Raw genomic sequence first — 18,918 nt, forward strand, 5'->3', positions numbered from 1 at the left:
AAAAAAAACTGTCAGATTTTAGCACACTACTGAGGCATGTAATGAAGTCAGTGAATCATACTGATCCGTGTGTAGATAGCGTTGGATGCTAAAAACAAATAGGCTACGCTGAGGAACTGAAAATACGCAGAAAATGTTATCAACGATTAAACACTGCCCTCTGGTGGTAAATTTCAAAACACCTGATTATTTCCGCGCTGCTTTGTATTTAAACTATAGTTGAGGCACTTGTAGTGACTTTGAATAATATTTGAACCGTTTGCACAGCCAGTGCAGCAAATATACCTATATTTGGTCATATTTATATTGCTAGAACCCCCCTTATTGCTTGTGGAGGTGTGCTGAACTATATCTACTGGACTGGGTGCTACGTTACAGATGTACATACTGTAGTTCACATAAAATCATGCATATCTTTGCCCAAGATCAGTTTCCAAATGTATAATGTTTAATCTAACCATTTTTAAAACATTAATTCAACCATTCTAGATTCATATGTTTATTAAATAATCCACAATATTAAAATCTCACATCAAAAATGAATTTCTTTTTTCTCTAAAACATTTTGTATTGCTCCTGTATGAAAGGTGCTCTCTCTCTCTATCTCAATCTCTCTCCAAATACAAATGCATTGTAAATTCTCTACTTGGGTGAATAATGTAAAGAATGTATGTTACATTACCCCTAAACAGCTTTAGCAAAAAGGAGCAGAAAGATAACAAAAGACCCACTGATGCAAAACACTGATAATAATCAATGGAGTAAATTCAACATAAAAAAGATATTCCTAATGAGGCAATTTTGTTAGAAGGCAACAAAAAAATGTAAACGCTCTCAAGCGCTGAACCTGAAATACTTCTTCTTTGGCCTCACTCCATAAACTATTTTATGCCACCTGTATTTAAGATAAGGTTGTGTCAATCTTTCAAATTCACCATGTCTCATCCATTTAAACTGAAAGAGAGAAAGATCATTTATGTTCCATGAACATTGTTTGAATGAATTATTCAGGAAGCTGAACGTGAAGGCCGTGTGCAGGAGTAATGGAGTCGGCGCGTGTTGTGATTGACCCGTGCTGAGTGCGCACTTCTCCGCCCCTATTTCTGGTTGCAGGACAGACCTGTGAAGGTGCTGTATTTAAGAAGCTCAGGGGCTTATTGGATATGGGTCAACACAATGGAGAAGCAATGTCTCTCTCCCAGTTTCATGCGCGCATGCAGTCACACACACACACAGTCTGTATGTCATTCAACGGGCCTGTACCTGAGGGTACTTGATTAAATTTTTCTGAAAAATAAAGACATTTAGGGTGTAGAAAAAGGGTGTTATAGTATTTCAGCTGGTTGATAACAGGTGCAATGTTGACCCAGGTGTTACTGCAGTATTCCAGGTGTTGCGAGAGCAATGCTAAATGCTAGCTATTGTTGTCCATGTGATATGGCTGGTGCATAGAGGGGTCGCTTAGAAGTCCATGTTTTTCACTGTTGGCATAAAACCTTGAATGATCAAAAAATATTAATGTCGTTTTGAATCCATTGTTCTCTGCCATTCATTATGAAATTGTGACACTGCAAAGAATAAATGGAGTGTAAAGAAATAGCTGATAAATTGTGGCAGAAACAAAGAACAAGGTGAAAGAAAATGAATGTATAAATCAAATAACAATACTGTAACTCTTTTGCAATATTTTATTACTGCATTTCTCACCTAGGAAATACCAACAAACAAACAAACAAACAAACAAACAAACAAACGTCTCCAAAGCTGTAGGATACTAATAGCAGTCTGCTTTTCTGCTCTGTTTAAATGAGCTTGGAGACTGGCCTACTCAATTCAGTGCCTTTTAACTGACGCACGCAAATGTAGGAGAGCTCCAGGGAGTGTTCCGAAGAGTGGCCCTTGTTAACTTTAATTATTCCCAAAACACATTTGCTCTAATTCAATTGAACTGTTGGGGCTATCACCAAAGCAGAAGGCCAATTACTGCACTCTGCTCCAGTGTGTTCAAGCTGTCGTCACGGAGCACTTCAGGGGACTACCTCATTTTCTGGGTCTTTCACTAAATGGACTCAAACTGGAGCTTAAAGCAGCACTTTGTGAAAATGCCAGTTTAGAAGAACTGAGAAGCTATTGTCAAAGAAGGGGGTTTGAAACATTGGCTTGTGGGTCCTCCAGACTTAACGACCTCTGCATGATGCTGTAGAACAAAATTCTGTTTCCCTACAAAAGCTTTTAAAGGATATTTGTTCAATTAAAAGTGTTTGAATAACCTTTTTAAAATGTATATTTTAAAACATATAATTCTTTAATTCATTATGTATCAAGAACATATAAGTTCATATAATGCAAAGGTTGTTTAATGCTTTACATTTTCTCCACATTCACATGGTTCTTAAACATGGTTCCTGCAGAGAATCAGTAAAAGAAACTTTATGGCACAAAGGTTTTGTTGAGTATTTCTTCAGTCTGTATTCAATGGTGCATACAAAAATTATCGACTCAACACATAGACATATACTCACTAGTCAGCAGACTAGCTCCGCCTATTCATAATGATGTAATAAGGCGGCTTTCATTCTGAAAGCCAATCAGAAAAGAGTTTGTTTTCATTTATCAGTCTTGAAAGGCATAGGGGAACATCTATAAAAAGATATAAATATATAAAAAGCTATTTTAGAGAATAAACACAAGTTAGAATATGATCACGTTCATGTGAATCTTTTGGTTGTTGTTGTAATCAAGTGAATAATACCTCAACATTATAATAATTGTTGAGGTATTATTATAATAATTGTAACATTATGAACTGGTAACCAACAAATGTCACTGCTGTATCCATGAGTCATATTTGAGTCTAAAAAATAAAAGAGGAATATATGACCGAAGGTTAAAATAATGAATGGTTCTCTCTGTAAGTAAGGAAACATCTGAGGCGTAAATGTGGGCTTCATCTACAATCCTCTTACGAAGCGCCTCTGTGGATTAGATCCAGGGCTCATGGTTACGTCTCAGCCAAGGGTCACTTTGAAAAGACTTTGTTTGAATGGTCATGAATAAGTTTGGACTATGATTATGTAACTTTCCACCAATTGCTCAAGAAAATGCAATTGCTCAACATATATCACTTTGTTCAGGACAAGGGAACTGAAGAGGAACCGAGATTAAGGTAATGCTGCAGAGTTGTTGTGGATACAGCGTAAATGCAGTGATGGAAATGTAAGGAAGGTATGTGAATAAAGCTGTAGTTGAAGCTTAGGCCTGCAGTAGACTGTCAGACATGAAGAAGGCAGTGGAAGCGAGTGTGGAGTGGTTATGAACAGCGTTACTAAGAGCACAGCAGCTCTCCAGGGTGCTGAAGTCGCTTCTCTACAGAGCCACTGCTACATCGCACCACTGCCTCCACTCTTTCTACCAATGGCTCATAAACAGCTAAGGGGCTGCTCTTACTAAAACTTGCTGTAAGTTATAAAAACTGCTAGGAAAAGACCACTGAAATGGTCCCCTGGAGACAGACCTGTTGATAAATGGAAAGTAAATAAAGGAAAATTAATCTAACTACAGAAATGGAATCAGTAGCTCCATAATGGTAAGTAAAAGCCTTTATTATATTTTATATACACTTCTAAATGTTTTGTGATATAGGGAATCCACGCTGTGAAGAGGGTTACCTGAGTCATGCTAAGGTTTAGGCTGCAATGATTTTTTGTTATAAATCATCAGTCAGAAAAAATATATATATATTTTTTAACACAGTTGACAGAATGTGAAAATGTTAGCTGATGCTAAATTGGGCTAAAATGTCTTTTAAAAAAGGGCAAACAACTATGCTTCAAAAGTATTTTGAAACACATTGTGTCATTCACTACCATTCAATTTTGAACTTTTTTTTTCTTCGTTTTCTACGGTACAAGGATTTGTCACAATAGCTCAATGTAATTAAGCCAATGTGAAAAGACTCAAGCAACTTCAAAACGAAAACCTCCCTTAGTACTGGATACAGGCAGTATCCAAGAATGAGCCTCATAGACTCATGATGTGATGTAGTTGGAATAAAGAGGACACACTTTGAAGCACTAAAACTATTTCTCTTTCAGATGTGCTTTTACCTGGCACCAAAGACTGCTGCATAAACTATATGTATCATAACAGATACTAAAAGAGGACAATGCAACAGTTTCCTCTCCATTTTGGAGGTGCATTATGGGAGATATCCAGCCATCCCTGCTGCCCCCTACTCAAAAGCAAACACAGCCTTTATAACTTTACCCTGTGGATAATTCTAGGGGTGCTGACTTTCCCCTGCTGTGTGCAGTGTCTGATATTTAAAGTCGGGGTTGTGGGGCCTTGGAATTGTGATCCTGTATTCTCTAAAGCGCTCCCGTCTGTAGCATCGAGGCTAGCCATTGGGAGGATAAATGAGGACTCCACTTTGGACTTGGGATGTAAAGTGGACTTTGTGGTGCTTCATGAGCCATGTGAAACAGCAAAAGCCCTGACAACGTTTGTATATTATGAAAAATCAGCTGACACTTTCTTAGGCCCAACAAATCCAGGATACTGCAACGCAGCGACCCTTTTGGCCAAGAACTGGGACAAGGCAATCTTTTCCTGGGCTTGCATCAACTATGAGTTGGACCAACCTCAAAGCTACCCCACCTTCACCCGGACGTTGCCATCCCCCACTCGAGTGCTCTTCACCGTGCTGAGGCATTTCAGCTGGGCCAACATTGGCATCGTGTCTTCTAATGAGGATATATGGATTGACACAGCTAATAAAGTGGCCAGCTCTCTCAGGAGCCAGGGGCTTCCCGTAGGCATTGTAGCATCTATTGGCAACAATGACACTGAGCTGGAGAACACGCTGAGGGCTGTCCAGAATGCAGGGGCTATAAAAGGTAAAGCATGATTATGTAAGCCTGAACTACATATTTATTACTTTGGTTGACAGTGTGATAATGTGACAATGTGTGACTTCTGTTTTGATTGGCTGTCTATGCGGAAATGCTTTAGCGGAAATGGGCAGGGCTAAAATGCTGTAGATGTATGTAAATGATGACATCATCTTAGCCTGACATGCTAACATGACAAAAACACTGAACTCAAGCCTTAACACAGACAGATTAATTTCCATATTCGATTCCAGTTCAGTATTTTAACTCCAAAGCAGTTTCATGCTCCAAAGTCAAATGACTAGCTACGCATTAGAACATGTGTTAAATATTGAAGAGCAATAACATCACAGTAATAGTACTGTGTTGTTACAGGGCAGAAACAGTGAAACACAGATCTGTAGATCTAATACATATCCAACTGCAGAAGTAGTAGTAAATGTTTAGACTTGTGCTGATCTGCAGCCAATGAACACCAATGATATAAGCCATGCGTGAACTTATTTGTTGTGTAGAAACACCAGGCCTAATTATGTCATAAGGAAAGATGCTAGTCGTATACCAGTTTATCATTTGTTTTATAAACGTTTTATAAACAAGTTTTATAAACTTGCAATCACGGTAAACTCAACGTGTTTTTCAGCAGTTACTCTGTGTGGTCTAGATCGTCAATGAAAGATAGGCTCCGCCCACATTTGCCACAAATATGTCATGTGGTTTACCGACAGAACCTAGTAACGATAATGGCATTTCCTGTGTGATAACAGCAGCATCTACTGACATAGTGGATGTTTAACTGAAGATTGTTCCAAAACCTGCTTTTCTTTTTTCATGTTCTGTATTTAAAGCACTTGTAGAAATACTTCTATATTAAAATTTTTTTTTTTTGTATTTTTCTGAATTGTACTTTTTCGTTCTTAAGTTTATCCCGGATTTTTTTTCCAAAATGCATTGTTAATATCTTGTTTTTTTTGGTGTGTGGTGTGGAGATGGTGGTTAAGTCATGTCTCAATGTGTCTATGCCACTTTAGTTACTGTACCTCCCCTAAGATTTGGCGTGGAAGTTGGTGCTGGGCTGCTCAATCGGTGGCTTGTTCCCAGGATTGTTATGAAAAGACCATTTTGCACTCAAGCACCTTTCTCCTTCACCTTTTCTCTTCACTACAGGACAAAACAAGAAATTTAATCAAAATGCAGTCTGTTTTGATTGATTTATGATTCATTTCACAGTTTCAATTTATTTCAAGTATTTTTACAGTTATTTTCCCAATGTGACTTGTTCTCTTGTTCTCATTGTTACGGCCAGACATTACAGCAATCTGCAATAGTTTAGCAATACAGTGACCTTAATTTAAGGATGTTAAAAAATACATTTCATGAGATATAAAAGGCTTTTATCTGCTGCAATGTATTTGATGTAGGTTCCTATGTTTGTGTTTCACAGTGATTATAATGTGCATGCACTCTGTGCTGATTGGTGGAGAGCAGCAGATAAACTTCTTGCTGAAAGCCTATGACATGGGCCTGACCAGTGGACGTTATGTGTTCATACCATACGATACACTACTGTACAGTCTGCCCTACAGTGACACTGCATATTTTACACTGCTCAATAACACCAAGCTGAAGAAAGCCTACGATGCTGTACTCACCATCACCATGGCTTCAGACCTGATGTCCTTCAACCAGGCTTTTAATATGTCCAAAATACAGGAGGATCTCAGCATCCGGTATGATCCACAGCAGGTGAGTCAGAGATGACTTCTTTCAGATCTGAAAAGATGAGGACCATCTGTGAAACTGATTACAATGTACAATTTAATCCTGTTTTTTGGTAAACATCACAAAATGCACATAGGTAAATGTATTCCCTGATTTTTAATCATTTATAATGGAGCAATTGTAATTATATTTAAATATAATAATCATATGGTGCCTGCTACAGCACAACATGCAACATTCATTCATTCACTCATTCATTGTCTGAAACCGCTTATCCAATTCAGGGCTCAGAATCACTGAACGCAAGGCAGGAACATACCCCGGAGGGGGCGCCAGTCCTTCACAGGGCGACGCATACTCACACATTCACTCACACACTCACACCTACGGACATTTCTGAGTCGCCAATCCACCTACCAACATGTGTTTTTGGACCGTGGGAGGAAACCGGAGCACCAGCAGGAAACCCACGCAGACACAGGGAGAACACCAACATGCAACAATCAAGCTGAAATTGAAAGCATGCCCCAAATAATATTTTGCCTTGTTTTAAAAAAGCATGTATATGGAATTATTCCTTTATCCATTCATTGTCTCCAACTGCTTTTCCAGTGAATTATTTTTAAATAAATAAAAATGTTTACATTTACCAGTAATTACAAATTCCAGGACCACAAACAAGGTTCAGAGTGGAGCTAAATATATGAAATTAATATTTAATAAAAGTTATATAGTAATATAACATCTCTGATAATGTTTTTCATCCCTGCTGCATTTCAGATTTCTCCCCTTTTTGGCACAATCTATAATGGGATTTACCTCATTGCTAATGCAATAAACAGTGCCAGAAGAGCAGGTCAGTGGCTCTCAGGAACCAATCTGGCCTTCTTCTCCCGGAACCTGACCTTTACCGGTTTCAACCAGATTATCAAGATAGACAGTCAGGGAGAAGGACAGACCAACTACGTGATTCTGGACTCAGATGGCTGGGGAACTGACCTGTACCTCTGTTATCTGGTGGATCTGAGTGCAGACACAGTGCGCTTTGCAGGAAAATCCATCCACTACCCAGGGGGCTCTCCTCCCTCTGCTGACTCCAGCTGCTGGTTCAACCCCAATGCTGTCTGCACTGGAGGTACTGGCAATATACAGCTTTCTCAAATTAACAACTGTAACAGGGAGATAATGATTGACAGATTGTGGATGAAGCCTAAAAAAAATATATTCCAGGGTTTTTTCAAAGAAATGTATTAATTGATTGGGTATGTTTTATATAGATATTTTTAATTTGCAGAAAATATCTCACAAAGATCTGTACAGTGCAGAGTAAAGCCATAACACACCTGATAATTCCTCACTATACTTACTATGTTTACATGTTTCTACAGCATCAAAAGATGTGCATTAACACAAAAGGGTTTGCACATATGGCTTTGAACCGGCTGCATTTAAGAAAGTGCAGGTTGGGAAGAAAAATCATCAGGCATTCTCCAAACTGGTGGATATTGGATGATTTGTTATAAATATAAATATGTCTCTTCTGCAGAGCATGAACTGATCTCCTGAACATGTGGTTTATATGTTATGCTGCATCACAAATGGAAAAAAATTGCTTTTTAGTATAAGTTTCTTGCATGTGTTTGTTCTTTGCATTGTACCCCCAGTAGTACAAGTAAGTTACTTGCTGACCAGTGCACTAATACACACACACACACACACACACACAGGCACTGCTGCTATTGACCTACATGGTTACAACTCATCCAACTTCTAGAGCATTCGTTATAGCTATATATAAGTAATACCCCTAAAACATACCTATGACGGCTGTGAAAATTATACATACGCATGAATGTGCAAATTATAAATGACCCTCTTACCTCCCTGCCTTACCTTTGAGACTAGAGGTAGTTTGAGGGTTCCCTGTGTACGATTATGTGAGAAGCAAATAAGCCTCCCAATATGCCTTAAATCGTTTAGAAAAGCTCTAAAACAAACATTTTTATCGGGTTCATGTTAATCCATGAAGCTGGCCCCTCATATGATATGAAACGGAATAAAAAAGTGTCCTTTCGTTAATGCTGCGTTTGTGCCGCAAAAATCATCATTTGTGCTGGTACCGTTTTTGAAGATTTAGACATTATATCTTATTACCTGTTACGTAAGGCAGCCCCTCATTAGCGGCCAAATCGCGCCAAAGTGGTCTCATTCGTTCGTGCCTCATTTGTGCTGGTTTGTGCCGTTAAAAGAAACGCTAGTACCATTTTCCTTCTTGAGTTATTCAGCCATAAAATTTCAACAAGTGACGTCACTGAGACCCTCATCTACGTCCAATTCGCACCAGAGTGGTCTAATTCGTTAGTGCCTCGTTTGTGCCGTTAACAATATATATGTGCTCATTTACTTCTTGAGGCTAAGAAATATCTCCACCTTAAGTTGGTGACTGTACAAAGCTCCAGGTAACAATATAGACTTTGGTAGACTTTTCAGTCCCACCTCAAATGCGGGAACACTATTTACTCAACTGTTAAATCTAAGGTGTAACGAGGCGGAAGTTAGCTAATGTTGTATTCAAGAATTCCGTTCCACCTTAAACGGCTCAGTCACTGTCGCCGCTGAATGTGGAATAGACCGTTTGAAGTAGAAGCCACACACAGCTTCATGTCAACAGCTTTTCAAAAGAAAACATCAGCCGTGGTGCTACAGACTTACATATAAACCCATGGTCACGAGGAGAACACAACAAACTTCTCACAGACAGACACCAAGAGCAGGATTCAATATACCCCCAAGTCCCTGGCTGTGCCACCTTGCTGCCCCTCAGGAAGAACATCTAAACTAAATTTGATATAGTCAGAATATTAGCAGCGTAATAGTGTATGTAATAACACAATTCGCTCATTTATGATTCAGACAGTACCACGAGGGTGTGATATTGTACAAAACACACTTGACCTCACAACTGGGTGTTGTTCTACACTGTGTTGAGGCAGCAGTTCACAGGGGAACCTGTTTCGACTGCTGTTCTGCAGAAACATCACTGTTAACTGTCAACCCGGTCTCACACTTACTCGTGATATAGTCACATTTATAGGAGACTGCAATTCGTGACATAGTCGCATATTTTCAACATTTTATGTGACAATATTACAATCATAAGTGTATGGGTAATTACCATAGAAACACTATGCGACAGTAACACGAAAACTCCACCTCATTACATGCGTCATTACTCATAACATAGAAAAAGGCATAATGCGAATTAAATAACATAGGTTCTTATTCCAACAAAGGCATAAAGTATTTTATTATACTATTTCTCCTAAGCAATGCTTATTAATGGCTTCCTACTTTAGCTTTAACTCTAACGAGAACATTTCTTTCACTTAACGTTATTTTTACTATTTTTCAAAAGGTTAATACTGAAAAGGACATTTCTCTAGCCATTATTTGCTTTGATATTTTAGCAAATAATTAAGATTATATTTTCCGTAAATAAAAATTAGACAGTGGTATTAACAGATGGTAATGACGCCATAATGAGGAAGAGTTGTCGTGTTACTGTCGCATAAAACGGGACCCTGGTATGACGGTTTGAATGGTAATTACACATTCACTTACTATTGTGATATTGTCGCATAAAATGTCCGGCAGAAAATATGCGACTATATCACGAATTGCAGTCTCCTATATATGTGACTATATCATGAGTAGGTGTGGGACCAGGTTGTAACTCTATGGGCAGCAGATAGTGACGTACTGTGGCATTTTATAAAAGCTAACCTTCATTTGTGTGTCCTAGGTGTGGAAATCATCTACGTCATCATAGTGTTTGTGGTTGTCTTCACTTTCACTGTAGGTGCCATTGGGCTAAGTCTATTTATAAGGTACACTCTGATTATAGCTGGCTTAATTTAAATCAGTCTTGAATATATTTTTTTTGTTGTTTAAGTCGAGTTAGTGTTTATGACTTTCCTTATTTTTCTTATTAAAGGAGACGAATCCAACAGATACAGTTTGTAAAAGGACCCAATCGGATCATGCTTACTATGGAAGATCTCACGTTCATAAATCCACAGCTGAGCAAACAAGTATATGTGCTTACTTAAAATACTATTTGTAATGAATATTTGTTTTAAGTTACAATGTCATTCTAAAGCGTTGTCTGTTCTGTGGTGTTAGAAAATCACACTGGAAGAGCTCACTGAATCCAAAAGTCTTATAGATGAGAAGAGCTCCAGATCAGGAGAGCGCTCACACTCTGTAACCAGTATGGCAACAGCAACACATGAGAACTCTAATGTGGCTGTCTATGAGGTAACACATGACAAAATAAATTTCTTCACATCGGGATCCCAAATGTGATATTTAGTAAATGGTCAGAATGGAAAGAAAGTATATTTTTTTTCACAGGGTGACTGGGTGTGGCTAAAGAAGTTTGAGGAAGGCCAATTCAAGGAGGTGAAGCAGAGTACCACCAAAATACTTACAAAGGTATGTGCTCAAAAATATAACTTTAATCCCAGAGAATCTGATGATTAATACATTAATATTTTGAGCATGGGTGGCACGGAATCACACAGCTCCAGGGACCTGGGAATGTGGTTTCTAACCGTGCCTCGTGCTTCTAACCGTGCCCTGTGTGTGAGGAGTTTGGTTTGTTCGCTCTGTGTAGTATGTGGGTTTCCTTCCACAGTGTGAGTGTGTGGTGCCCTGTGATGGGCTGGTACCCAGTGATTCTGAGCAACCTCCAGACCCACCACAACCTGAACAGGATGAAGTGTATATGGATGATGAATTAATTAACGTTTACTTCCTTTTCAGATGAAAGATCTCCGGAATGAAAATGTGAATCCTTTCCTGGGGTTCTTCTGTGACTGTGATATGTTTGCTGTGGTCACTGAGCACTGCTCAAGAGGGAGCCTTCAGGACCTTCTCCGCAATGATGACGTTAAACTGGATTGGATGTTTAAGTCTTCCTTAGTCCTGGACCTCATCAAGGTGGGCATTGTTGCTGTCATAACAAAAGCTGCATGTCCCAAAGTGATTATATTAATAAAACATGAATAAACCATTCTTAGGTTTAACATATTGTCACTGTCTAATGAAAAACATGTATCTCCCAAATAGTAACTTTACAGGAGAAGGATTACAGTGTTGTATATAATGCATATAGTCTTTACTGACAGCTTAAGTGAATTATATCTTACTTTGCCAAACAGGGAATGAAATACCTTCACCACAGAGAATTCCCTCATGGACGTCTGAAATCCCGGAATTGTGTAGTGGACGGACGATTCGTCCTCAAAATCACAGATTATGGTTTCAATGAGCTACTTGAGTCCCAAAAGGCTCCAAAGGAAGAGTTTCCTCCAGAAGGTATGAATGTGGTCCATAGAAAGGTTTCACTCCCTCCTTCCTTACTATTAAATCCATGATGTTTTACATGCTGGACTGAGTTAAGAACTGCCTGTATTACTTTGTTCCTCAGATCTGTTTTGGACAGCTCCTGAACTTCTCAGAGATACTGAGAACTCAAGACGAGGGACATATAAAGGTGATGTGTATAGCTTTGCCATTATACTCCAAGAGGTGGTCGTTCGTGGACCTCCATACTGCATGCTTGGATTGCCTCCTGAAGGTATTCAGATGATAAATCTTTCTGTAATATTTAGAAGAAGTGAAATAATGCTTATAAAAGTTGTGAATAGGAAAAGATAGCTATAGCTTTTAACCATACACCTACAACAAAACAAGGTGGATGTTTGTAATTAAGTGGCCAGTAAGTGTACATGGCGATTTGATGTATTGCTTGAGTAGAGTGAATAATTGCAGTTTTAATTAACATTTGTGGCGGCACGGTGGCGCAGCAGGTAGGTGTCGCAGTCACACAGCTGCAGGGACCTGGAGGTTGTGGGTTTGAGTCCTGCTCCGGGTGACTGTCTGTGAGGACTTGGTGTGTTCTCCCTGTGTCTGCGTGGGTTTTCTCCTGGTGCTCCGGTTTCCTCCCACGGTCCAAAACACACATTGGTAGGTGGATTGGTGACTTAAAAGTGACCGTAGGTGTGAGTGTGTGTGTTGCCCTGTGAAGGACTGGCGCCCCCTCCAGGGTCTATTCCCACCTTGCGCTTCCAGGTAGGCTCTGGACCCACATGTAATGACGCCACATGTAAACACATGCTGAACAGTGTAAAACAATAAAAACTAAAGCCTGTTATTTAACCCAGAATATATCTTTTCATAAATTCTTGCCAGAGATCATTCGGAAGGTGAAGAAGCCTCCACCCATGTGCAGGCCGACAGTAGCTCCAGACCAAGCGCCACTAGAATGTATCCAGCTGATGAAGCAGTGTTGGAGTGAACAGCCAGACAGGAGGCCTTCCTTCGATGAAATTTTTGATCAGGTTGATTCTCAGCATCACATTTAATTTCAGACATTCAGAATGTAATGCTAATTAGTTCATCATGACTTATCACACATTTTCACACACCTTAAATGAAATTCGCATGCTTTAAACTAAACTGATGAACACAGGATACACAACATAATATATTTCAATTCTGTTGTGCCGTGTCATTTATGTCACAGTTCAAACTCATAAACAAGGGCAAGAAGACGAACATCATCGACTCTATGCTGCGTATGCTGGAGCAGTATTCCTCTAACCTTGAAGATCTGATCAGAGAGAGAACGGAGGAGCTGGAGGTGGAGAAACAGAGGACAGAGAAACTTCTCACTGAAATGCTGCCTCAGTAAGTCCCTTCCAAAATGACCTCTTACTCTCTTACTATTATGAATATATGATATAGCATTTTTATGTCACACATTGTTTAGTTTACTTCTTATGCTGTAATACAACTTTAAAGTCAGAATGCAACTTGTATGATCAGAATTTCACAGCTTTTTGGAAGGTAAAGGTTTTGCTTCAGTGATGACATGTTTTAGAAATTTTATTCAAGATTAACGATGTGTATCAGGTCTGTGGCTGAAGCTTTGAAGACGGGTGCCACTGTGGAGCCTGAATACTTTGATGAGGTCACCATCTACTTCAGCGATATAGTTGGTTTCACCACAATCTCTTCACTCAGTGATCCCATTGAGGTTGTGGATCTGCTCAATGATCTCTACACACTGTTCGATGCAGTGTTAAGTAACCACGATGTATACAAGGTAAGCTCACGTGAAATTATTCCATGCTCATAGCAAACATTACGCCATTAATCTAAGTCAGCAGCCTAGAAAAAACATCCAGTAGAGACCTGCATGTTCAAAACTGATGGCCAACACTTGTTCTTAGATGCTAATTACAGAAACATATGCGCTGTAAACATTCTTTTTTGCTTAGAAGTCTAGGCAAACCCAGATTATGTTTTGTTCTGACCAGTCATTCCAGCTGGGATCATTAGATCAACAATTCAAACTCTGGACTCAGTCTCGGATTGAGTTGTTGTCTTCAGTTCTGTTATCAAAATCTAATTTCTGAAACTCCAGGTGGAAACCATTGGTGATGCCTACATGGTGGCCTCAGGACTCCCAAAGAGGAATGGCAATAAACATGCAGCGGAGATTGCCAACATGTCCCTGAACATCCTTAGCTCTGTAGGAACTTTTCAAATGCGCCACATGCCAGAGGTTCCAGTTAGAATACGAATAGGTATTCACTCAGGTAAGCTGCTGCTGTTAGGTATTGTATACGTTTTATAGGTTCTGATATCACATGGCTAAAGTAATCTGACTTTTTGTACAGTCTGTAAAGTCCAAATTACAAATTGTGTACTGAATGGCATCCTTAACACATACACTTTCCAGGCCTAGTTGGAAGAACGAGGGCGTACCCTACCATACTTATAATCTCACACCACACGTCTTGGGCCTTAGTACAGTTATGATAATATACCAGAACCTATTAATAAATAAATAAATAAATAAATAGAAAGAAAAGTTCACATTCTAATATTGTGAGCTCATTGTCAATTTCATTAGCTCTTATTACTATAAAGGTACACAGTGTATAAATACTCCAGCATCACTGCTGTGTCTGATCCACTTGTACCAGCACAACACACGATAACACACCATGTCAGTGTAATTGCAACGCTAAGAATGATCCACCACCAAAAATAATATCTGCTCTATAGTGGCCCTTCTGGGGTCCTGACATTTAAGAGCATGTGAAAAGGGGATGACAGAATCTGTACCAAGTAGTGTATACATGTCATACAGCAATTTAGACTGAAGTTTATACATGTCATTCATGCAAACCTCACTATCCGTGAATAGGGTCATGTGTTGCTGGAGTGGTGGGCCTCACTATGCCTAGATACTGCCTTTTTGGTGATACTGTCAACACCGCTTCTCGTATGGAATCTACGAGTCTGCGTGAGTCACTCCATTTATTATATTATATTATATTATATTATATTATATTGTGTTATATTCTTCTCTTTCTCCTTCATTTGAATCTAACTATGTAGGTGCTCTATTTTCTTGCAGCTTATAGAATTCATGTGAACATGAGCACTGTTAAGATCCTCCGCTCCTTGAATGAGGGCTACAAGATCGAACTTAGGGGAAAGACTGAGCTGAAGGTACAGACCTATATATTCCAATACTAACACAGAAACATTACATCAAATCACATCAAGCGGGTAATATTTGTATGATTCAGAATTGTAAAGCCATTCTATGATTCGCCGTAGAGTGCTGAATCAGCAGTTTGGGGTTTTGTCTGTTCAGTATATTGAAGTATATGGAATTAAAAATGCAGGTTATTAGCTATTAAAGGGACTATATCATACATCATTTTTTTCTGTCTCTATTTTTTTACTTTGCAATGTTAAGCCTTTCTTCTTCTTCTCTTAGAGGTAAACTGCATGTTTTTGTGCCTGTGACTTTAAGATTCATAATTGTAAAAGCATTGGCTTCTCTCTACTGTGGAACATTCAAGAAGCAGTTGAAAGTGAAATGTTAATTCAGTCTAATGTCAAATCAGACTCAAAATCCTTATGTATTGATATGTACTGACTTTAACCAAAGACTGGCACTGATCTTTCTAACACTGATGTATAATTTTAGGGGAAGGGCATTGAAGAAACATTCTGGCTTGTTGGGAAAACTAATTTTTCTAAGCCTTTACCCAAGCCTCCTGATATCAAACCAGGGTAAGACCATGTTTTGTCCACTTTACCTGGATATTCATAGTAATCTAACAGAAAGTAATTTACTATTTTAATTTTAACAAATTTTACCCATTCTAATTTTATTCCAAGTCTGCTGTATCCATATAAACAATTATAACCATTATTATAACGTCCTTTCAAATGGGAGTCCTACTGTATAATTTGTGCTCCAGAGAAAACCATGGTTTAAGTCCTGAAGATATTGCTGCCTACAAGAGAAAGAAAGCTGAGAAAAAGGCTTGAGCCCCTGAGGCAAAGCCAAGGAGGTAGCACCTTTGCATGCAGCGCTGCACTGTGACGTGTTAGTTTGCCTCGATGAGTTTTGTGGAGTGATGGTGTTTCTGTTGGACTGGCGTAGTTGTTATTTCATTTGTTTTTGCACATCCTGTGTGTGTGTGTGTGTGTGTTTATTCATATGGAGATTTTGTCTCATTTTCCACTAGCTTTGTTTTTGTGAATGAACACTTATAAAAATAACAAAGTAGCACGTTTTGTGCAGAGAAACCAGTGAGATATTATGAGAAATGAGATGTTTTATACTAATCTTCCACAAATTTGTTGAAGTCAAGAACCTCTATTTTAAAAAGTAGTGCTTTTTCTATGTTTACTTGGTGTACTTTACAAATATTTCAAAAGCCCAAACCACAGTTTCTTTTTTTCATTTCTTTTTTCCTCCTATCCTGGTTTTCAGGGTTAATTGGCAGGACATGATGACGGACGAGATCAAATCAATTTTCCGGAAAGCTAAAAGGCAGGTGGACAAGCCTAAAATCTGAAGAGGGAAGGAGGAAGATATAAGGATTGATAGAGAGGAGGAAGAGAACAATGGATGACGGAGGCTGAGTGAGAGAAACCCAGAGGATGCTGTGTGTGTGTGTGTGTGTGTGTGTGTGTGTGTGTGTATGTGTGCAACCCTCTCTGATCACTGCAGCTTACTGAGACTTCTTTAATAGGATTGACTGTCATCTGTCTAATCTGCCCCTGCCCAGCACAGCAGAAACAGCAGCGCTAATGAAATGAGCTGAGGAACAGGTTATTAGAGAAAGTGTATTCCTCCTCGCTGTGGATTGCTGTTGTTGTCAGTCTGTTTTGGCCACTGAGTGGCTTTGCTCAGGTTTTTCTCCAACGTCACTGAGGTTTTGTTGTCATGTGTTGATGTGTTTTCTGCTGGCTTGATAATATCTATATTTTATTGTGTTTTCCCAAACCAAAAGGATGATAATCAGGTAATCAGATTAACTGGACATCTGTTTCTAAGATCAAATGTAATGCTTTTTTGAACTTATATTAAAACCTGTTGGGTTTTCTGTAAATGACTAAGGCACTGAACATTATGTGAAACTTGAAAACAAAGTCCTGAAATCAATTAATTTATTATTTAACTGAACGAATGTGATATGGTTTCTGTTATTGAAATGTTTTGTAGATTTAATCTTCTGATACACTACTGGGCAAAAATCAGAGTCCACCTTTTGTGTATTTATTCTCTAAAATATTATTTATATGTTGTTCATTCTTCAACAAATATGTCTGAGAAAAAAATGATAATAATCCACTTGCATAAGGAAGGGCAGAGTCAAAGGAAGTATTGTAAGATGGTTTTGATGTGATTTTGTAAAGAAGATGAGGTCTTTAAAACATCTATTCATTGTCCGTAACTGGTTATTCAGATCAGGGTAACAAGGCAGGAACACACTCTGGAGGGGGTGCCAGTCCTTCACAGGGAGACACACACTCACACATTCACTCACACCTACGGACACTTTTGAGTCGCTAATCCACTTACCAACATGTGTTTTTGGACTGTGGGAGGAAACCCACAGGGAGAACACACAACACTCCTCACAGACAGTCACCCAGAGGAAACCCACACGGACACAGGGAGAACACACCACACTTCTCACAGACAGTCACCCGGAGGAAACCCACACGGACACTGGGAGAACACACCACACTCCACACAGACAGTCACCCGGAGCAGGACCTGAATCCACAATCTCCAGGACCCTGGAGCTGTGTGACAGCGACACCTACCTGCTGCACCATCGTGCCCTAAAACATTTCACTAATAAGAAAATATCATGTGCAGTTTCAGAGTTGTGTGATTAGTGCTTAGTGCATTAAGTGGTGTGTAACTGAATTTGGCTTTTGCAATTTTTTTTTTTCATTCAGGTGACTGTAATAACTGTTAAGGTATTGCCTTTCAATCATCTTATACAGTGATTTGAATATTTTTATTGGGTAGAGGAAGGCTGGTAAAACAGTAGACGTCAAAACCACCATCTTCCACAGTGTACATTCAAAACTAAACCTGAGCAGTAAATGCCTCACGCTTTTTGCAATAATGTTCACAAATTCCAGAGCAGCAGATTAATGAATCTGCAGTTTTATAAACTGTCAATCATGTACATAAAAACCTTTGATTGTAAAATACACATGATGAATATAAAAAAGTGTACTGTTTGAATATTGCTATCACCAGCGTACAGAGGAAATTAGCTTTTGCTAGCAGCATAATACAAAACCACGGATTCAGACCCATGATAGCTGTAAAAGCATTTTAGAGCAGTATTATGAAGACGGCAGATTCATTGTTAGTGAAATACAACACACCACAGTGGAGAGATACAGATGCAAATAATGCTTAATGTAATAAATTCCTTTTCTTTTTTTTTTGCTGTACTCGTCTCATATTTCTGTTATACTCTTGACCACCAGGTGATGCTCTAAACATTTTTACAATGTCGCTGAGCTCAAAGTACCAAGTTTAGCATATATTTCTACAAATTAAACAATTCTAAAACATCTTTACATTCAAATATACCTTAAAAATATCTTACGCTTAATTAATTGCTTAGTTGTATTAGTTTATTAATTAATTGTGATTGAAATGAAAGTCTCTTATGCTTGCTCACCATGTGGACCCTGGCCTCCAGTGTGTAGTCAGCTCTCTGACCTGTAAAACTGATTGACTCATTTACTGAACCATAAATGAACCTGTGAAACCCCTCGTTTTCAAATGTAGACTTGTGTGAGTGTGTTGGTTTATGGTGCCATTTGCTTTGGGAAGCACTCGGGCTGTGTTTGTAAAGAAGTGAGATTTAACTAGGTTAATATCACCCTCAGG

At 38.9% G+C, this 18,918-nt stretch overlaps 1 protein-coding gene across 1 annotated transcript; it reads left to right on the plus strand.

The window, feature by feature from the left end:
• The first annotated feature begins 4,165 nt into the window (after positions 1-4,165).
• Positions 4,166-16,950, plus strand: gucy2f (guanylate cyclase 2F, retinal). The gene is made up of 18 exons (XM_066677346.1): positions 4,166-4,895; positions 6,334-6,635; positions 7,392-7,746; positions 10,414-10,498; positions 10,606-10,702; positions 10,794-10,928; positions 11,025-11,105; positions 11,436-11,612; positions 11,834-11,990; positions 12,103-12,252; positions 12,867-13,015; positions 13,201-13,364; positions 13,590-13,782; positions 14,104-14,278; positions 14,893-14,991; positions 15,106-15,200; positions 15,688-15,773; positions 16,483-16,950. The coding sequence occupies exons 1-18, from the start codon at positions 4,166-4,168 to the stop codon at positions 16,565-16,567; spliced, it is 3,315 nt and encodes a 1,104-aa protein (XP_066533443.1). The 3' UTR covers positions 16,568-16,950.
• The last annotated feature ends 1,968 nt before the right edge of the window (positions 16,951-18,918 follow it).

Source organism: Hoplias malabaricus, chromosome 1, assembly GCF_029633855.1.
Source record: "Hoplias malabaricus isolate fHopMal1 chromosome 1, fHopMal1.hap1, whole genome shotgun sequence".
Lineage (NCBI taxonomy): Eukaryota > Metazoa > Chordata > Actinopteri > Characiformes > Erythrinidae > Hoplias > Hoplias malabaricus.

Bases quoted from the DNA above. Each gene is read 5' to 3' on its own strand.
- gucy2f (XM_066677346.1), top strand. From the start codon at position 4,166: ATGCAACAGTTTCCTCTCCATTTTGGAGGTGCATTATGGGAGATATCC. The intron at 11,106-11,435 runs GTATGTGCTCAA...CTTCCTTTTCAG, and splicing joins CCACCAAAATACTTACAAAG to ATGAAAGATCTCCGGAATGA. The intron at 14,279-14,892 runs GTAAGCTGCTGC...ATCCGTGAATAG, and splicing joins ACGAATAGGTATTCACTCAG to GGTCATGTGTTGCTGGAGTG.